This window comes from Trifolium pratense, linkage group LG7 (assembly GCF_020283565.1).
Source record: "Trifolium pratense cultivar HEN17-A07 linkage group LG7, ARS_RC_1.1, whole genome shotgun sequence".
Taxonomy (NCBI): Eukaryota; Viridiplantae; Streptophyta; class Magnoliopsida; order Fabales; family Fabaceae; genus Trifolium; species Trifolium pratense.
Window position 1 is genome coordinate 44,282,875 of NC_060065.1, and position 21,595 is coordinate 44,304,469.

Here is a 21,595-nt window from a genome sequence, read left to right on the forward strand (position 1 = left end):
TAAAGACATCTCCTTAATCAGTTTGGTCCCTTAAAGATATCTCCGTTAATCAGTTTGGTCCTTGAAAAAATGGACGGAAAGGACAAAACTTGTTTTTAAGGGACCTATTCGGACATTTTTTTTAAGGGTCCTATTCAAACCTTTTTTTCTTTAAGAGACCAATGTAAAACAAAAAATGTCTTTAAGGAACTATTTTACTAATTAAGCATTAAAAGTAATAATTTTTAAAAACATAAATAAAAATAGATCTGCTGGATCGATCTGTCGTCTTTAATTTATTAATCATATCATATTATAATTTAAAAACCTACTAGTTATGTTTTTAATTTAAAAGTCCTACTTGAAATTCAGCTTTTGAATGCATGAAAGGCTAGTTGGCTTATCTGGGTGGAATACTCATCTATGACATGCTCAATCATGGTTGAGCTCTAAAATCCTCCTTTAGAATCCACCTAACTCCATGTTTGAGGCCAAAACCCATTGGGAATTCATTTGTAGGACTATCTTATATTGTTATCACTGCATCAAAATAATCTCATTCCAAATATGTTTTATCAAAATCAATTTTGAATATGTTGTCGTGAGCTTAGCTCAGTTTGATAAGGACATCGCATGTTATATGTAGAGGTTGGGGGTTCGAACCAGGACACCCTATTTATCTACTTTAAGAGTGGAAATTTTAGACACTAAGCTACCTAACAAAAAAAAAAAATCAATTTCACATGACTAATTCTTTTGTTTGTCTTCGCCCACCACCACATTACCAATCAAAATTCCAACGACAATTTATCTACCCTTAACAAAAGTCGATTACGACTATAGATGTTATAATTAATTTTTATATTTTTATCGGTAGTTAATTTTTTTCTAATAGTGTGCTGCGCGCCTTCATATCCAAAACTTTTATAAGTTTAATTAATGGCACAATTTTTTGTTTCCTTAGTAAAAAAACTTTTATCTCACATTTTGACCTTTGCAAATAGCATCATCAATCAATACATTTACATACAAGCAGAAAAATTAGTAATTTTGTACGAATGTTGTCTTGAACAGTTATTGAGTGTATTTTGTCATTCGATCAAACTCTGAATTATTAAAACTTCATTCTCCTATATAAAAACTTGAGAGTTAACACAAATGTTGTAGAACAATAAAAGATCACTTTGACATAATACATGTAACTTTTCCCTCGTATATATTTCAAACTTTTCACTCAAAAAATTCCGGGCCTGTTCAACGGGCTGAAGCTCATTCTATAGGCTGGTATATGTCCAAAAATAAGATTAGAAAGAGTATTGCTTTTCCCACCCCTTGTTTCATAAAGTTATCACATATTTTTTCTTCTCACGTTTTTGCTTTTCTCAAATAGGTGACAGATTTTTCTTATAAATTTTAACACTATTGTATACTCAAGTAGAGATCGAATCCAAACCTTGATTAAGTTAGAAAAGACCCACACCGTCTTACCTAAGTGCTCTTGAGTTAAATATTTTTTTTTCAATACAAATATATCTCAATTTTTTTTGTCATTATAGCATGTTCCATAATTTTACTTTTTTTTTTTTACTAAAAATAATGATATTCATTCATTCTAATAATTGATAGAGTACATCAGATGTAAATACTGTTGAGGCAAAATCCTAATTTGATGTTTTAAAGATAATAAACATCTTAATTATATTTTAAATGAATTATGATCTTTTTGTGATCTAACAAGTGCTCTTGAGTGATTAATATGGACATGAACAAAAGCTCATTCATTATATATCACTCTACTTGAAATTGTTGAAAACTGTAAGTTTATAAGAATGATCCTAGAACATTCTCCAGTCTGCACTTTTTCTCACGTGCAAAGCTATATCTCAACAATAAGCACTTAATTGATATCATCTGAACAAGAGACAAATAAGCACTTTTGCAAAGGACTTTATTGAAGTGAATCTCTACATGATATAAGTCATTTAAGGCAAGATTTAAAAGATAGCAAAAGAAAGCTTCCTATTTACCCCAATTTTTCAAACTATTGCGCTAGTTGTTATGTGACTCTTAGAACTTGAGAATTTCTTTTGGGATCCCACGTGTTTTCTTGCGCGTCCTTCTGTTATCCCATATTTTAGTCGAGGCTAAAATATGCATTAAAGTAGTGTTGACTGCATTTAGAGATACATTGACTTTGACCTTCATTTAGTTGAGAAGTTAATGTCTTCAAGAACAAGAGAACTTTTATTTAAATCCTCTTAATTATGAAGGTTAAGGGTAATGTGTTTAAGAATAAGAATTTTAACGAAAAAATAGTTATAAGTGTGAAACTTAGGATTCAGATTTACTGCTGTTGGGATTTCACCAAGTTTCACAAAGTTGAACAAATCTAGACCATTCAAATAATCCAATGGACCAGATTTTTGCCTTTATGTAAACATGGACATACTCACGTGTTGGGTTAAAAGAAAGTACAATTTCACACATACACGTGTTAAAATAAAAAATAAATTATATAAAAAACAAGTATGTAGATGAAACATCTTTTTCTGGTTTTGCAGATGTATCTGCAGCTGTTTGTAACCACCATGGAAGTTCCTGCTTTTGCTTAATGAAATTGTGTTAACTTAAAAACAAATCCTGATATCAAAGGGAAAAAATGAACAACAATAAATCTTGTGAAAGAGATTTGTGAAATAGAGGATGTGTAAAATCAATAAGCATATATCAATTGTGGAGGGAGGAAGATGATGGGTGGAGCGAAATCTCGTGCGCTTCTTCGACGGCGTTTGATGGCAGCCGCATCTGTTCTGACGGCGTTTGATGGAGCGAAATCGCAGCCGCTTCTCCTGACATCATTCTGTTGCTTCGTCCATCGTCGTTCCTTCTTCGCGGTGCCGCGGTGCCATCCTCAACCGTTCTTCTCGTTGTGCCATCGACCCGAACAAGTTCTTCATTGTGCGAAATCGCAACCGTGAAATTGTGGTTGACGATTTGTTTTCACAGGTTTTGGTTTGAAAGCGTGTGGGGCATGTGGATCCCGTTATTTTTTCATTAAAATTAAAATAAATAATTTTTTAAATTAGGATAATCCATTGGATTATTTGGATGGTCTGGATTTGTTCAACTTTGTGAAACTTTGTGAATCCCAACAGCAGTAAATCTGAATCCTGAAACTTATAATACATTCTAAGTTAAAAAAAAAGATAGAATTGCCTTTCGATCAATTTGTCTTTCGACTGATAGTCAAAAGATCGAGTGCAAAGAGAAACATGTATGAATATGTGAACCATTTACATTTCTTGTAATCATTTTACAATTCAATGCAAAGTTAAATTTCTGCAAAATCTTTACTTTCAAATCTACTTTTCTGCATTTAAAATGATTCTCTCTTTCGAGTGAACTTTTGTTCATTTTACTCTTAAACTTGCAATTTACTTTTCTTTTGCAACTTTTGTCTTTCAAACCTTTTTTTACCATTACTTGCATTTAAATCTTTTAACATTAAATACCTTTTTATGCAAAAAAATGTTTGTTTCAATGATGAACATTCAAAATTCTTTTGAATTCAATGCACAAAACTTGTCCCGAGATTTACTAGTTGATCTCTCAAGTAATTAATTTAAACTAGCACTTATTTAACAAAAATCAGTGTAAACATTCTAATTTCCATTTTTATCTTTCTATTATTTAAGTAGTGAGCGTTATAAAAATGAGAAAGTTGACACCGCCTGCAATTATCTACTTAAGTAGCAGATTTAATCCTCAACTTAAGTAGCAAACGTGTAAAATTTCAAAATTTTCATTAGAGAACGGTGTAATATCCTAATGATTTTTTTATGGGTGTTCAAAATCAAACTGAGCAAAATTAAATCTCAAACTGCTCCAAAAAAATTAAAAATCACAAAAAAAAACAAATATTTTTTATGTGTTTGGATGTCTATGTTTCAGATTTTTTAAAATATTTTTGTTGCAAAAAAAAAATCACTATCTTTAAAAATCTTAACATGTGCTCTAAAATAGACCTGATTCTCTCCTATAATTCACTCACCGGATACAATATATTTTTGTCATATGAACATTGTACTGCAACAATAAAATAGATGGCTGAAATGGCAATTGAAAAAAAAAACTCACAAGAGAAAATCCGATCTCTTTTAAAACAATGTTAGCATGACCTTTCAAATAAAATTGAACCAATTGTCAGATTTTTTTTTATAAGCAAAAAAAAAAAAATTATTGAAGGAATTAATTTTTTTTTTATAAGCATTATTGAAGGAATCTTGAAGCTCACAGTATATACAGGAGAAAGAGATAAGATAATGTTACAAATCGATGGGATGCCAAAAAATACCATGGACGTGACTGTCATAATAATTCTCTTCTTGTTGGCGTAAAAGCCGCCATGCCTTAGCATATCAGAAAATTTAATTCATATACGGACAAATTATTTTATAAGATTTTTTTTAATTTCTTTTTACTTATTTTTTTTAAACAAATAAAAAATAGAATATATTAATACCAACGAACGAGTAGCACCGAGATTAACGTTGTAGGTTTTCAACCACCAAAGTGAATAGAATTTAATTTTGTCTAACATTTGGTGAATTGTATTTTCCCTAGCTTTAAAAACTCTATTGTTTCACTCATGCCACGTGATCGAAATGCAACACAGTCATGTTGATAGTGGTATATTAACACAACAAAGTGGTATTTTTGTACTACAACACAATGAATCCAATGAACAATTTATGACTTGAATTATATCTTGAATGAGTTTTTAACTAACAAGTTTACCAACGGTTTGGATTGTATATAGAAATTGTGCGCTCACGAACTTGAATCCACAAGCTATGCTACAAATGAAAGGGAAATGTGCTTGAATTATAAATTGAGTTCATACATCGTTCGAGATTCTACAGCTTGCGTTAAGAAGTGTATCATATTGCTGTTTTTGTGTGTGTAAAGCGTGCAGATGTATTTCTATTTTAGGCAGTGTATTTCTCTCTCGAAAATGAACTCCCTAAAACAGTCTAGTATTTCTCTATTTATAGAGCTTGAAAAATATCTTTGGGAACTGCTCCGTAGTGGCCGAGTTCTTCGATCTCCATGATCTCCACTCCCCATGATGAGGCCACGTTCACGAAAATCATTCCCGCTTAGACTTGATTTGAATTTGAACTTTGAATCTTGGAAGAAATATTTTCTCTTGGCGCGCTTTGACCGATCATCTCGAACTTTGACTTGATGCATGACTCGCAGCTAGGCTATATCGCTCAAAACTTGACTTTGTTCGATACTTGCCTTACTTCGAAGCCCTCAATAGCTTCTCGACTCCTTCGTACGAATTTTCGGATAACAAGCCAAACAAGCTGTAGGAATGAGCGACGGCCTCGTATTTTTTTAATATTATTTTTATATTGACATGACATACAGATGTATTCAATTATTACCGTAATTTTTAATAGGATGTCACTTATGGCCAAAATCTTTGTCTTGTTGTATTTGGAAGAATCGTAACTCGAAGTCTCGAATCCATAATTAAAAATATAAAACAAAAAGGAAACGTAGAAGATAATTCTTTTGGTAATTCTTTTGGAAAAGGAAAAAGGATAAAATTTGGCCATATATATTGCTTACATAATTATGTGACTTTGGTGTCCAACCAAGGGAAACTGCTTCCCATCCATCTCCCATGGTAATATTGGTGGGACTTGGACAGCAGGCGATGATAGTGACCTCGTGGGACTAAAGCTGTCTTGAGGGGGAAAAAACAAAGATAAAATATAAATTTTAGTAGTCTTTTTTCTATTCTTGTTTTTAACAGCAAATGATTTTATATGGGTATTAAGAACATGGGTTAATATTTATAAAAGAAAAAACTTCTTTTTCCAAATTTTAGAAATAGAGAGCAAGTCTAATTCAACTGAAAATTATTCTCAATTATAAATATATGTTGATCAGGTAATTTTATAACAGATGTGAGACTCTTATCACTCTTTGTGTCTAATACTATTGTGTTTGGTGCACGGATATAAATAGTGAATAACTCGATTAAATTATAAGGATCAAAATCATATTTATCCCAATTTGATACCTTTTAATCAAGTACTAATTACCTGACAAAATGGTCTCTATTTTTCAACTACGTGTTTCTAGACTATTCGAAAGAGTACCTAGTGTTGAAGGGTGAACTACCATCTAAGAATGAAACATAAAGGAAAATGGAAAAAATATGCAAAGTTGTTTATAATTAATTAATTGCGTATGTTGAAATGATCTTTACAATAAGATGTTTATAGACCTAAAATAGCTAAGGAATCTACACTAATTGTATTTGTCACTTTTATGACCCACTAACTCACGTATTACATCACACCATGCATGATGCTAACGTAGATAATTACTCTATCCGTCTTAAAATATAAGAACTAGTTTGATTACTGCATGTATGTTAACGCACAATTTTGATCATTAATATCTTTAATTGTCTATTTGTAAACATTATAAAAACTTGATATTTTGAAATACTCATCAAAACAAATCAAACAAGATTTTATATGCTAATATTTATATCTATATATTATAAAAAAAAATATGGTCAAAACAAGATAAGTTAATAGTGTCATTTAGTCAAAATAACTCTTATAAAATAAGACGGAGATGATAGTTTGTAAGTCGAGTTTCAACCCTAAACACGCCTTATAGTCTAATCTTGTAGGATGTCATAGAATAGAACTTATGAGTTGGTCAAATTTATGTTGTAGTCTTTTGGACTCTCATTAAATGTTACCACGACCTTAATAAGTGTAGGTTTGTATGAGTACAATTTTGTACAATAGACTCAATAACAGCCTCCGTGTTCATTTAGATTTGGTAGACACGTTCAACTATTAATCGAGAGTCGATTCGTTTCTGTATTAGCTGATATTCTAACGTCAACTAATTGTGACGTAGATGATAATAAATACTTTCAATTCATTTAAATTTAGTGACCACGTTGTAATACATTAATGAGATTTTACTACTTATTTTACTACTTATTTTTTTGCTGTAAACACTTTGAAAAGGCCAAAAACTAATTGAACGTTGGGTTTTTTTTTTTTTTTTTCTTTTCATGACTGCTTATTTTTATAATAGATCCAGCTCCAACAAAGGAATTAGAAACCTCAACTTGGCTTATAAAAAAATGTTGGTGTTACGGTTTCATTACAAGAAGAAGAGTCGTTAACATATAAAATAAAATGAAGAAGGAGGTGTCGTGTGATTAATTAAAAAAATAATGAGAGGGGATTTTTTGAAAAATAATTATTACTTGTCACTCACATCTTGTTGACATTAGGGGATGTTCACGTAGGAAAAAATAGTGTAGATATTTGTCAAATTGAAAGAAAAAAAATCATAAAATCACAAAAGGGATAATATATATTAATTTAGGACCTAAGAGTTTTTTTTTTGACAAAATTTAGGACCTAAGAGTTGATAAAGAAAAAAGGTACATAATTTAATCTATGTTGTTACAATGATTTTAAAAATTTCTGAAAAAGAAATATTTTTCAAAATTAAAAATATATTAATGATAACTATTTAGTATTTACTAATCATTCTCTATAAAGATATATACTCTCAAAAAATTATAATTTTTTTCTTTCTATATTTCTCTCAATTCCTTCTCTAAATTTTATTTTTTTTAATCAACTCTTTCTAAAACTCTTTATTCTAAACTTGCTAACGATTTATCCCACTTGACTTTTAGAGGTGTTATAGCTTGGAACCTTGAAATGTGCTCCTTTTAAGATATCAAGGTTGATTTTTTTTTATGTCAATTTCGGTAGACTAATCCATACATAATTAAATATATCCCATAAGTAAGTGGTGACATTGATCCTTTCAAATTAGTCGGTCATTGAATCGGAAAACGAGATTTAAAAAAAAAAAACTTGCAAACAACTTTGATACATGAGATTTTTGCTTTTAAGCTACTTGACAAACAAAAATAATTCACTATGAAAGTATGAAAATAATTTGTCATGATAAGATCAAAAGGAAGATAATACTTCTTGGACTTTCATACTTATCCATCAAACTAGGACCCACGTCCACAATATACAAAAAGACAAGTTCATCATCTTAACCACTTTTGTTCATTTTGTGGGGTAGGTGAATTATGTAATGTAAATATCTCTCTCTATATAACCATATAAATATCACAATAACCTTTCTTGTAATCTTTCAATCAATATTCAACGTCTAGGTAAATTAACTTATTTTGTAAGATCAAAACAAAAGAAAAAGAAAAAATGTTGGCAATTTTCCACAAAGCTTTTGCTCATCCACCTGAAGAGCTTAATAGTCCTGCATCTTACAAAGGTTCAAAGAAACCTAAGCTTCCTGAAGAAACTCTCAGAGATTTCCTCTCTCATCATCCTGATAACACTTGTTCTATGACCTTTGGCAAAGCTTCTGTTCTTGCTTATGTTAGACCTGATAAAACTTTTTCAGTTCATCAAAGGTTATGTTTTTACTATATATATAATCACTTATTTTAATTGAGTTTGTTTTAGTGTCCAAATAACGGTTGCAGACCTTTTAAACTAATGTTGTCCGCTAAATTGCATACACATAATCGACATTATGTCTGTACGAGTGGAACTGGACACAGATCTCTTAAGGGTGATTTTAGAATGAGTCTATATAGTTGAGATGAGATATCTCGACAAAAGTGACCAACCAAGTTCTCCAACAGAAATTAGTCATATATTATCTAGGACAAATTAATGTTAAAAAAATTTGGGGTGACTTTTTTTCTTTTGTGAAATGTTGGTATTGTGATAGTGAATCTTGATTTTGAGAGTTGAGATTTTCATTTTTGCAGGTTGTTTTGTGGGATTGATGACATATATTGCTTATTCTTGGGGAATTTGAACAATTTGTCTATACTTAACAAGCAATATGGTTTATCAAAGGGTACTGATGAAGCCATGTTTGTGATTGAAGCTTATAAGACACTTCGTGACCGTGGTCCATATCCAGCAGATCAAGTTGTTAAGGAACTTGATGGTAGTTTTGCTTTTGTTGTTTATGACAGCAAGAATGGTGGTGTCTTTGCTGCTCTGGTATATATTTATATGCTGATCTACCATGTTTTTTGTGAATCAAGCTCCTTTGTAGTCGAATTCTGTGCATTCACGCAAGTCAGAGACATAAATGACCATCGATGTCCTGACTGCGTGAATGTGGAGAGTTCGTTATTCGACCACAGGGGAGCTAGATCCATTCTTTGTTGTCAATCAATGATTTTTGTTTGTTGCAGGGTTCTGATGGTGGAGTGAAGTTGTATTGGGGTATTGCAGCTGATGGATCTGTTGTGATTTCTGATGATCTTGATGTTATAAAAGAGGGTTGTGCTAAATCATTTGCTCCTTTTCCAGCAGGTACCAATTTTTATCCACCATTTTTACCATTCCATTTGTAAAAGTTTAGTTGTTACTGTGTTACTGTAATTAATAATTAGTAAAAAAACTTGGCTAGAATGAATTTCCAATTTAATTTATATTTAAATGGTAAAAGGACAACTTTTCACTACATTCAAAATATAAAAGAATGAACATGAAGTTTTTTCTTTTCCTTTCTAATCTGAATTGGATTTGGGCGTAGTTGTCGGTCATGACTATATGTAGTCAGTGGGATCAGATTCATTCAATTAAAATCAAACGATTCTTAATTTAAGTTAAAAAAATATTTTAGAATATTAAGACTGAGTTAAAATATGAGTCGTGTTGATCGGACGACTCTGGTTTGATGACTGCAACTTAACTCTATATGAATTGGCGACTTATAAAATAAGATATGTCACTCTTTATAAACTCGGACTTTTCTATTTATATATACTTGAATTTTTCTCCAAATAAACTCTGATTTTGGTTTTTTAAAAGGATGTTACTATAGTTTTGAATTGATTGAAATTATAAAAATATCTATGAATGTGTTGAATGCAGGGTGTATGTTTCATAGTGAAGGAGGATTAATGAGCTTTGAGCATCCAATGAACAAGCTAAAGGCAATGCCAAGGGTAGACAGTGAAGGAGTGATGTGTGGAGCCAATTTTAAGGTTGATAAGTTTTCAAGAGTCAACAGTATTCCCAGAGTTGGTAGTCAATCCAATTGGATGGAATGGGAACAACATTAGCTTAATTCTGTAAATACTAAAACTTTAGTAGTATGGGTTCATCATGTAATAATGTAATAAAAATAAAAATGTACTAGTAGTAGCTACTTTCATGTCTTCATCAATGCTTCTTTCCTACTTAACCCCACCACTACCTTACCTTATCTTATCCTTTTCAATTTGTCTTGTTTTGGCTTTCTTGTCTAGTTTCTCTGTTTCCTTATGAGAAACACTTCCTCAAGAAGTGATTGTAAGGACATCCAGTAAAATAGTGCTAAAGTTCTCTTATTGAACATCTAAATATTAGCAACCAGCAAGGTATGTGATATCAAATATGTTTGTTTTTATTTCTCTCATATTTTTATCTTATATACTTTACATTTATTTAAAAAATACACATAAAGTATACTCGAGAATGATACTCCTTCCCGTACTTAATATAAGAGGAAAACTACTTTTTAGATTCATTGAAAATTTAATGTATCTAGTTAGATACATTAAATTCTCAATAAATCTAAAAAATAGTTTTTCTCTTATATTAAGAACCGAAGGGAAGTATCATAACAAATTTTTTATTCTACAAGTATCATTTCTTGCAAGGTTATAATGTTTATTTAGTGTACAATCATATGCTATTGTTAATTATTCATCATTTGCTAATGATTAATGCTATGTCACTAGCATACTTGTAAAATATTTTAAGTAGTTTAATTTTTGATGCTATGTAATTGTAAATAATCAGTGTCAAACCATCAGAATTAATTTTATGTGACACTTTTAAAAATTTTATGGTTAAAGTTAAATATTTTAATGATTTAAAAAAATGTAAATTTATATTTCACTTGCAAAAACAAACTGATATCTTTCCTCTAATGTGGTTTGTATTCCTTGTAAAGATATTTTAACTATGAAGCACACGTATTTGACACAAGACATATCCTGATAAGTCGACACCGATAATAATTTACGAAATAACATAATTAAATATATAATTATAAGTGTCGATATCGTATCAATATTAAACACCGAGATATACCTAATTTGAGATGTCTTGATGTACAATATAACAGATCTTAATGTTTAGCTTCATGATTGCTAAACATTACTTCTTCATAGTTCATTCTTTGAATTTTAAATAAACTAAATTGTCCCTAGCCAAATAACATACAACACTAATACCATTTGTTGGCGAGTCTGGGGAGCTCTGACGGAATAATAAGGTCTATGTTTCAGGATCATAAAAGAGATGTCACATCTACCCCAAAAATCTTAAGGTATTGAGTTATCTTTGAAATTCATATCATTTGTTGGAGAGTTCGGAAAAAACAACCGATCAAATGTTTTCGACCATATTTTTATCCAAAACCTTGAGACACGAGGTTGAACGATCTTATATCCCACTCTTATAGCATCAATGCCACCGCATTAAACATTAATTTATGTATCTATGAAAAAAATTGTGTCTTTAGCCGGAGATGGCTGATCGCTTCTTTCCGAACGACTTGCCACCACCATTGGTGTCAGAGACCATACTTGAAGAAGCAACCTCTTCCCAAACACCAACACCACACTCTCTCACCTCACTCCTTTCTCTACCTTACACAACACTAACCTCAAAGCTTCAAGCTGCAGCACTTCACTTCAAACAATCGGTAATCCAAAAAAATAATAATTTTTTCCTTTTTGGGGTCTTTAGATTTGTGGGTTTCTTTCAATTTGTGATTTATGATTTTGGGTAGGATCAAGTTAGTATCTTTCATGTTAGTGCTATAATGGGTCAGTGTGAATTTTTGCTCACAAAGTGTTTGTGATATGTTTTTTTGGTTCTTTTGAAGGTGGTGAATGAGACATGGGGTTCAAGTGGGAACCGTGTGAAGGACTATACTCTTTACACGGGGGTTCTTGGAACAGCATATCTGGTTTTTAAGGCCTATCAAGTAACCAAGAATGTGGATGATCTTAACTTATGCTTGAAGATTGTTAAGGCTTGTGATTCTGCTTCAGCAAATTCAAGGTCCTCTCTCTTTCATGCATCATACAAGACTTAACTTAAGAGAAATGAGTTTTGTAAGATCCAATTTGAACAACTTTCGCAACAAATATATAAGCGGTTAATTATGTTTAGTAGATGTTTAATGGATACACTAGTTGTTGAAACTCATTAACTATCAATGTAGCTTCATTAACCACAAATTTGGATGTGGTTAACTATAACCAGCATAAGTGTTCAACTACATGTATGTAGATTTGAACATCTGAAAATTGTCGTTAATCATGCTCAAATTCATGTTTAATGTTTAATGAAGTTACAAATACCTTATGTACCTATTAAATATCTACATAATATAATTGAACACTCTATTTGAACTTCGATAACCACTTAAAAAGTTGTCTAAATTTGTTGTTCAAATAACACAACTGTTTTAAAATGCTCAGTTAGAGGATTCTAATCGTTAAGGATGGCCTGATATGAATAGTTGGATTTTGAAGCACAATGACAATGGAGTTGCCTGTATATTAGGTTATCTATTAATCAAAATATTTTGTTGTATGGTTATGTAACTTGAGAAATTTGCACTTGTGTTTATCCTTAGGATTAAGTTATGGAATGGCTTGAACTGTAGTGTTAAACTCGTGTTTTGAAATTACCTAAACTAAACAGTTACAGTCTTGTCATGATATGGGAGAATGGAAGTAAGGTGATTCTAGTTTTATTTGCTAATGAATTGAGTTGCAGTCGCGTGACATTCATCTGTGGCCGTGCTGGTGTTTGTGCTCTTGGTGCTGTCATAGCTAAGCATGTTGGTGATGAGAGATTACTTGACTATTACCTTAGACAATTCAAAGAGGTATTTTATTGTATTTATTTCCAAATCATAATCTGTATGATAATCCAATACATGAGTTTTGGTTGTTTAATTTATTTTTCATATTTGTGCTTTTGCTTTTGAAACAGATTGAGCTACCCCGTGATTTGCCCTATGAGGTATTGTATGGCAGAGCAGGTTACTTATGGGCTTGTTCATTCTTAAACAAGCATATTGGTAAAGACACAATACCTAGTACTCACATGGTAAGGCATATATGCTTCAACGTGCTTCGTTGCAATTTATTTTGTCAAAATCATGCCAATGTTGGTTTTTAATTTAACTTTGACAGAGACCAATTGTGGATGAAATTATAACATCGGGTAGAAAATTGGCTCACAAGGGAAGATGTCCTTTGATGTATGAATGGCATGGGAAGAAATATTGGGGTGCTGCTCATGGACTTGCAGGAATCATGAATGTGTTGATGGACATGGAACTCAAGCCAGATGAGGTTGAAGATATCAAGGGTACACTACGCTACCTGATTAAGAATCGGTTCTCGAGTGGCAATTATCCCTCCAGTGAAGGAAGTGAATATGACCGCCTTGTGCATTGGTGTCATGGTGCTCCTGGAGTAACTCTTACGCTTGTAAAAGCAGCTGAGGTAATATTTTCCTTTCTTTAATATCTTGACATGACACTGAAGCAATATTTTCTATGGTTATCACATTAAAATATGAATTGCACGCGGTGTCTATATGACGTAAAGAACAGGTAAGTTGATGATTTGCATGAATCTGATATAAACATCTAAAGACTAATTAATTACCATAATTAGGTTTTTGGGGATATTGAATTTTTGCAAGCAGCTAAAGAGGCAGGTGAAGTAGTATGGAAGAGGGGTCTTCTTAAGCGAGTTGGAATTTGCCACGGCGTCAGTGGGAACACGTATGTCTTTCTTTGTCTTTACAGATTGACAGGAAACAAGGAGTACTTGTACAGGGCTAAAGGATTTTCTTGCTTTCTACTTGATAATGCACAAAAATTGATTGCTGAAGGAAAGATGCATGGGGGAGATCGCCCTTATTCGTTATTCGAAGGTCTTGGAGGACTGGCTTATACCTTTCTAGACATGATTGATCCACAAGTTGCAAGGTTCCCTGGCTATGAACTTTGAGTCCCTTGATAGATGAAGCAACATAGGTGTTGTATATTACAGATGTATATTTCCATCCCCGAGACCGCAATATTTTGGGTTTCCAATAAGAAATTTTGTAAATATGGAGTAAAAACTGCAACTCTGGAAGTGTAGTTTTTAACTGCAATATGATATGTTCAAGGAGTAAACTGTGATGCATGGTTCATAATCTTAGTGCTCCATGATACTTGCTATGAAATGTAGGTTTTTTATTTTGAAATTGTGCTTTAGTCCCCAATATATCCATTTTTCTTGAAGTATTTAGGCTAGAAGCTAGATATGTATAATTTATGAAAAACTCATTCTGACTGTTTTACTCAGTTTTGTTAACATTGCATTCAAATAATAAGAATGTCACATTTTCAAAGGAACAAACTCTCATAACTCATAAGCACCCTTCCTGTTTTTACCTGTGTTAGGCCTGCACAATTGCCTTTTTATGAAGCAAAATCTTAGCTAAACCATTATATGAGTGTTTGTTTCCAAGTAGTATCCTGATACAAGGCGCGGTTACCATGTTTGGAATCGCAATTAGTTTGACAAAATCATGACGGATTGATGGCACTGTAATTTTGTTGAAACTCCAAAATGTAGCTTTCTCTAAATCATGGTGGCTCATCTTGATTTTGTCAAACTCACCGGAAATTTAAACATGCACGTAGTTTTGTGTCTGAGGTGTGGTGATTGCTTGCATACCATAGTTTCAAACACACAAGCCGGAGTTAACTGAAATGATAATTAATGGAAAACTTAAATGAGATTCAACATAAATTTCACTATGCACAGTTATTTCAGAGAGTTTATAAGCACTTTGCCAAATGGTTGAATGATTTTATTAATTCATGGACTCCTACATAAAGAAAAATAAAAGTTCCTATCTAACAAAACAACAATGAACACACTCAACATATCATTTTTAGTCTTCTGGGACATCATTTTCCTTCCATTCCATGACAATGGCAATGCCTCTTCCTCTTACTCAGCAAAGATGTTGGAGGCTCTCTCACTTTAGGCCAAACCAACAAGCTTCTCACTAACCTCCCACACCTTGCGAGCCTTCTCTACATCACTAGCCTCTTGAGATAGCTGGTTTTCAAATGAAGCAGAAGCTTTATTCCAGCTCCAGTAAACACCAGATTTGGTTAAGCTTGGATCACTTACAACCTACATCGAAAACAAAAACAACCATGAACTTCCAATGATTCATGAACTTTTTACAATCAAATTCCTCTAGTGTTATTGCTATTAGACCATGTTTGGTTACGCGTAAGCTATTTCTATAACAAAAGATAAAATAAAGTCAAATTGTTTTCATATACCTGAGCGAGTCTCTTTCCTGCTTCATCTTCTGAGACGTATCCTTTGGTTATGTACTTTTGGAATGGAGGGAACAAAGTTTTGAACAAAGGAATGTGCTCCCTAAACAAGCCTGTTGTGGCAATACAACCAGGGTAAAGGGAAGCAAATGTGATTCCAGTTTCCTCATGGTATCTTCTATGGAACTCTTGCATTGTGAGCATGTTACACACTTTGCTGTCCTTGTATGCCTTGGCACCATCAAAATCTCCACCATCTATCATGGAAGAACTGTTAAGCCCATTCAAGCCACCGGCAAGTCCCCTCAGGTCACCGAGGTTAGCTTTCGGAGGTACATTTCCGGCCAATGTGTTTGTGTTACCTGTTTCATTCATACACGATCAGTACAAAATGTGACAAGATAATAATACTTGATATTACAAAAAAACACAAGTCACATTGTGGTCGCATATACATCAAGAACCTTGATATTGCGACCGGATATCAGTCACAAATCATTTTTTAAAACTCTAATGGGCATGCTTATGAACTATACCTGTGATTGAGCCAACAATGATCAAACGCTTTGAAGGGTAATCAGATTTGCCAATGTCGTCGAGCAAAAGGCGTGAAAGAAGAAAATGCCCGAGATGATTTGTCCCAACACTAAGTTCAAAGCCATCAGCAGTGAATGTAGGTTCCTTAGCAGTTGGCAAGTAAACAGCAGCATTGTTAACAAGCACATCCAGTGGCATTTCGGATCGTCTAAAGTTATCGACAAATTGGCGAACACTGTCAAGAGAGGAAAGGTCTAAGTGCATGATTGTGTAGCTTTCCTTAGCCATTCCAGCAGATTTTGCAGCTCTTGCAGCTTTAAGGAAATCCCTGCAAGCCATAATTACATGCCATTTTCCTGTCTCAGCCAAAGCCTTAGCAGTAGCCAAACCTAATCCAGATGAAGCACCAGTGATCACAACATTTCCTTTCCTCAATGTTTTCTTGCCATCAGGTGATGACTTGGTAACTGATGGAGTAGCTGTAGCCGCTGTCTCTGCCCTCACAACACCAGCTTTTTGTCGCAATTCCCTCTGATAGAGAGAAACAAAACAAATTTAGAGTATGTCCACAAAAAGTAAAGGGTATACTTACATTTACAAAAACTGCACACATTCCGGTTACACAAAAACTGGCCTCATGTACTAAAATTTTGAGGAATTGCACTCATTTCGTGAGCTATACTTACACAATCTCACATCTCTTCTATTTTTCAAACAATACCATCAAGGTTTGAAATGATGGCCGTAGTAACGGTTGTGATTCTTGATATTACAGAGAATCACAGCCAAATGCGGCCGATGTGGCCTCATTTATGGCAATATTACCGTTTCGACAATATCAAAGATCATTATGTCACGGCCCAGATCGCAATCACAGACCTTTATTTAAAACCCTTACTTCAAAATCCTTAGTTATATAATTAAATAACACAAACCCCTTAAACCCTTTAGAGCACATAAGTACAAATTCTCCTAACATTTATACATGTTGAATTACCCTAAAAGAAACAAACAGAAATAATTTAATATACTCAAAGATAAGTAAGTAGAAACAAATTTAATATATAATTGAAAAGAAGAAAACCAAGCTTTAGTTTTTTTTTCAGTTACCTTGCACCTCAATGCAGAAGAGCTAAAGTCACCTTTCAAAGATTCAGACAATGAAACACCAAAAAGAGTTGAATCCTTAACACCAATCTTTCCCTACAAAAAAAACACACATCACAAAGCATTTTTCAAAACTTCAACTCAATTATCAACTTTGAAAAAGCATATACAACAAGAACAACAACATTAACAAGAACAAACCTCTTTAGGAATGGAGAAAGAAGCAGGAAGCAAAGAAGCAGCTTGAAGGGCCATTGGAACTTAGCAAAACAAGGTAAGAATGAACCTTAGGATATGAAAATGAATGTGATAAATTGTGTTATTTAGAAATTTAGATTTGAAAATGTATTTATAAAGTGAAAGTGTTACACTTGATATGTGTGGATAAGATAATTAGCAGCATGTGCATATGCCACATCCTTTCAAACCAACCAATGAGAATTTGTGTTTTAGATTTCATAAAGAAAAGATATTTCAATGTTTGCCAATAAGAGCCATTCTGTGTCATAGACCCCATTATTATTAGGAGTTATGTGAATTGAGATATAATAATATAAGTGCAGAAAACGATTGGGAGTCAAGATAATTTTTTGGATAGAAAGTGGTTTCAAGGGTGTTTTTTTACAGTATTATTACTTCATCTGGTTATATATATATATATATATATATATATATATATATATATATATATATATATATATATATATATATATATAGAGTCAGGATCCGTTGACACCAACTAGTTTGACACTAAATGTTACACCTCTCAATAACGTTTTAACCGATATAAATTTTATAAAATCCACCGTTGGATTGAAAGTTTACATCATATAGATCATTTGTGTAAAATTTCAAATAAATTCAAAATCATTTGATATGTTATTGAGATACATCAAAATTAACGGTTTTTGTATTTTTTTTAAATGCCGTTAATCTTTATGTGTCTCAATAGCATATCAAATGATTTTGGATTTGTCTGAAATTTTACACAAATGATCTATATGATGTAAACTTTCAATCCAACGGTGGATTTTATAAAATTTATATCGGTTAAAACGTTATTGAGAGGTGTAACATTTGGTGTCAAACTAGTTGGTGTCAACGGATCCTGACTCATATATATATATTGATGTATTTAATTTACATATGGATCAAATTCATAAGTTATTTAATGAATCTGACAAAATAGTTTTTGCTTATATATGAAATTTCTACCGGTTGTTTAGTGACTATTAATTTTTGTGTTAAAAAAACTGTGGGCACATAAAGTAGATTTTTTTCTTCCAATTGATTTTTTTCCGTAGTTAAGGTCGAATTCCAACGATTTGTTAGGTGTGTTTGGTTTGGGGATTTTGGAGGAGAGGAGAAGAGAGGTAATATTTGTCATGTGTTTGATTCAATTTTTAGGAGGGATATGAGGGGAGGGAGGGGAAGAGAGGTAATATTTTAAATTTTGTGTATTTGGTTCAATTTTTAAGAGGTGATATGAGGGGAGGCGACGGGAGCCAAATCCTTTCGAAACTCAATTTTTGCTTCCCCGAAATTTGGGGGATTTGGAGGGGAGGGGAGGAAAGCTTTTAAATTTTATTAAACCGACAAAATTATCCTCAAATATTTTAAAATTCCAATATTATCCTTATTACAATTTTTATTATTAGGTCTTGTTATCTTGACCTTGTTCCTTATACTCCTTGTCTGCCTCTGCTTGCTCGTGTATCGGTGTATGTATCTGCTTGCTCGTGCCAATTCAAATAAGAGTGTCTCGATACCTTATTATTTGAACTTTCGGTGAATTCAATTTTTTTTTAGCACTATTCGTATAAATATTTTCATTTTGGGTAAAGAAAAAACCTTTTTAAATGCATTTATATGATGTATCGTGAAATTCAAATGAAATCCACGAAATTAAAAGAAACATACATAAGATTCATGAAATTCATATAAATTTTAACTAATAAAATTAAGTGTATGAAATGTGTTGTCCCGTAAATAGATACTAGTGATATTTATTTATTTTGAAAACATAATATTTGGTTCTAGAAGACTAGAACCAATTAATTCGAGGAGATCAATTTCACAGTTTACTTGTAAGGTTTCATTTAAAGCCACAATTTTTTTACTCTATATGAACTAGCCCACCAAAATTGACACAGCAAAAATCGAATCTAAAATCTTAAGAAGAACACACTCATAAATCTCAAGCCAATACCACTAAATCAAGCACCCAAGTGGGTTACAATACCAGTGATTTTTTATTTTTTTTTTACACAATACCAGTGATATTATTATCTCAATTCTATAGTTTTTTAACCAAGAAAATATGTGTTAAAAAAATATTACTACCAGTCTAGCATTTTTATTTTTTGGCAGCTTGTTGGATGGAGGCATGGGTGATTATTAACTTCTTCTTAAAAGAAGATACTAGAAAGTTTGGAATATCCAATGTTAGCAGCTACAAGTTGCATATGTGACAAAGGGCTTCATTATGTTATCCTAAACCACTGTCCAATTGGGTCTACTTTTATACTATATGTTGGTTTTTTGTATGAGACAAATATCAACACCTCTTTTATTTATTGACACACCCACCTCTTCAGAAGTTTATTTCTGGAGGGTTAGTGATATTTTTCTCATACATATTTTTCTATCAAGAATATACTTTGTTGAAGTGGGTGTTTGTTAGAAAAAAGAGGATGTTAATAGCTTCCCCTTTGTTGTAAGCTTATGTATGATAAAGGAAACTGTAGTAGTACCAATGATGTGCCCTAAAAGGGGGTATTATTAGCTTAACCTTCTATGTTTAATCAAGATCATGTTTAATGTATAGAAATACAATGATTAATGAGTTGACAAATCAAATGACGACACAACTAGACCTAAATTTTATACTCCTTCTGTCACACTATAAGTATAAGTATCACATTTGATTATTTCATACAAATAATAAAAAAAAATAGATTAAATAAAGATAATAACAATTTTAATCAAATTAACATTATTATTAAATAGAAGTTATTACATTGAAAATTAAAAGTGAATCACATCTAAAATACTTTTTATTTAAAATAAATATTAATAATGAGGCTTGATACTATAGTTTTAGTAAAAAGAAAACTCTTAAGGGCCCGTTTGGTGCGCAGGATAGCATAGTGACAGGATATGATATAAAACAGGATAAGGATAGGATAGGATAACAGCAGGATAACAGTTATACTCAGTTATCATATCCTATGTTTGGTGCACACAGGATAACAAACATGATAACTATTATATTTTGTTTTTAATACATACTTTCTCATAATAATATGATAAGATATATAACATATTTAATTGACAAAATTACTCTTGTAAAACAATTATTATTTTTTAAAAATTATTTTGTTATACTTTGAATTTTATAAATAAAAAATATAAATAAGTAATCAAATAACTTTATATAATTTAAAAAAAAATCATGATAAAATAATCAAGTTTAATTTTTTTTATGAATCATGATCAAATAAATAACTCAATAATATATACATGTTAGATAAGCCAAATAAATATATGTTATATCTCATACGTAAATAATAAAACTACTATTGCAAAAGAATTATATTTAATTTTTTATAAAATTTAAGTTAATATCTCTATTTGTCAATTTTTTAATAATCATTTTACTTTAAAATATTGTAATTTTAGTAAAATTTTGATTTTTTATAATATATAAATTACAAAATTATCCCTGTGGGAAAATCACATATATATTTAAAAATTAATTATTTTATTATTTATATTTTATTAATTTTATTTTATGTATTTTAAAATATATTTTATAAAATAAATCAGTAATTTTTTTTTTCTTGTTATCCTATCCTGCTGGTAACCCAGCTCAAATTCAGGATAAGAATTATAACTAGAGAGACAGGATAAGATAAGCTTCAGGATTAACTTATCATATCCTGCTGTATCACCAAACACTGGATTGCGACATGATATGATACAGTTATCATATCCTGTCTCTTATCCTGTGCACCAAACGGGCCCTAATATTTTGTCTGGTTGTAAAAAAACATGTCTTAAATGGTTTTGAATTTGAACCCAGCTAGTGTCTTTTGAGGAGGTAACCGCTCTTTAAACCCTCAGATCTTTTCTGTCTTGAACTGAGACATCATCCCCTCCCCCTAAATTTTTTGAAAAAGAAAAAGAAAAGTTTATTTTTATGTTACAAAAAGAGAAGTACTCCCTTCGGTCTTTTTTATAAGGAACACTTTGAAAAATTACACAGACCAAGAAAACACATTTAACATGGTTATTTTCATTTAATACTCTTGTAAAAAGAACCAAAAAAATTTCTCAAAGTGTTCCTTATAAAAAGGACCGGAGGAAGTATTTTGGACGAATATGTTCAATCATTAAGATTAAGATGGGGCTCATTGAAACGTCAGTCTCACATCAATATCCCATATTTTAGAATCCAAACTAACCACATTATCTAATA

The 21,595-nt window shown here is 31.7% G+C and overlaps 3 protein-coding genes across 5 annotated transcripts; 2 read left to right on the forward strand and 1 right to left on the reverse strand.

Moving 5' to 3' along the window:
* The first annotated feature begins 8,153 nt into the window (after nt 1–8,153).
* LOC123895204 (stem-specific protein TSJT1-like) lies at nt 8,154–10,503 on the forward strand. Its single transcript, XM_045945438.1, has 4 exons — nt 8,154–8,491; nt 8,855–9,095; nt 9,293–9,413; nt 9,978–10,503. The coding sequence occupies exons 1-4, from the start codon at nt 8,280–8,282 to the stop codon at nt 10,166–10,168; spliced, it is 765 nt and encodes a 254-aa protein (XP_045801394.1). The 5' UTR covers nt 8,154–8,279; the 3' UTR covers nt 10,169–10,503.
* Nucleotides 10,504–11,311: 808 nt separating this feature from the next.
* On the forward strand, nt 11,312–14,354 carry LOC123895205 (lanC-like protein GCR2). 3 transcript variants are annotated; one of them, XM_045945440.1, is made up of 7 exons: nt 11,350–11,799; nt 11,983–12,161; nt 12,810–12,996; nt 13,104–13,220; nt 13,307–13,621; nt 13,796–14,167; nt 14,204–14,354. In XM_045945440.1, the coding sequence occupies exons 1-6, from the start codon at nt 11,623–11,625 to the stop codon at nt 14,132–14,134; spliced, it is 1,314 nt and encodes a 437-aa protein (XP_045801396.1). In that variant the 5' UTR covers nt 11,350–11,622; the 3' UTR covers nt 14,135–14,167; nt 14,204–14,354. The 3 variants fall into 3 exon arrangements, with proteins under 3 accessions (XP_045801397.1, XP_045801396.1, XP_045801395.1); XM_045945441.1 differs by having other exon boundaries at nt 11,312–11,799; nt 12,885–12,996; nt 13,796–14,354; XM_045945439.1 differs by having other exon boundaries at nt 11,351–11,799; nt 13,796–14,354.
* A 611-nt stretch (nt 14,355–14,965) lies between these two features.
* Nucleotides 14,966–17,599, reverse strand: LOC123895206 (protochlorophyllide reductase, chloroplastic). The gene is made up of 5 exons (XM_045945442.1): nt 17,317–17,599; nt 17,119–17,211; nt 16,008–16,539; nt 15,475–15,833; nt 14,966–15,319 (listed from the first exon to the last, which is right to left on the reverse strand). The coding sequence occupies exons 1-5, from the start codon at nt 17,368–17,370 to the stop codon at nt 15,164–15,166; spliced, it is 1,194 nt and encodes a 397-aa protein (XP_045801398.1). The 5' UTR covers nt 17,371–17,599; the 3' UTR covers nt 14,966–15,163.
* Between the last annotated feature and the right edge of the window lie 3,996 nt (nt 17,600–21,595).

Coding starts and splice junctions, on each gene's coding strand:
- LOC123895204 (XM_045945438.1), top strand. CDS start 8,280: ATGTTGGCAATTTTCCACAAAGCTTTTGCTCATCCACCTGAAGAGCTT. Junction 9,096..9,292: donor GTGGTGTCTTTGCTGCTCTG/GTATATATTTAT, acceptor TGTTTGTTGCAG/GGTTCTGATGGTGGAGTGAA. Junction 9,414..9,977: donor ATTTGCTCCTTTTCCAGCAG/GTACCAATTTTT, acceptor TGTTGAATGCAG/GGTGTATGTTTCATAGTGAA.
- LOC123895205 (XM_045945440.1), top strand. CDS start 11,623: ATGGCTGATCGCTTCTTTCCGAACGACTTGCCACCACCATTGGTGTCA. Junction 11,800..11,982: donor CACTTCACTTCAAACAATCG/GTAATCCAAAAA, acceptor GTTCTTTTGAAG/GTGGTGAATGAGACATGGGG. Junction 12,162..12,809: donor TCTGCTTCAGCAAATTCAAG/GTCCTCTCTCTT, acceptor TAAACTAAACAG/TTACAGTCTTGTCATGATAT.
- LOC123895206 (XM_045945442.1), bottom strand. CDS start 17,370: ATGGCCCTTCAAGCTGCTTCTTTGCTTCCTGCTTCTTTCTCCATTCCT. Junction 17,212..17,316: donor CTTTCTCCATTCCTAAAGAG/GTTTGTTCTTGT, acceptor TTTTTTTTGTAG/GGAAAGATTGGTGTTAAGGA. Junction 16,540..17,118: donor CTTCTGCATTGAGGTGCAAG/GTAACTGAAAAA, acceptor TCTCTCTATCAG/AGGGAATTGCGACAAAAAGC.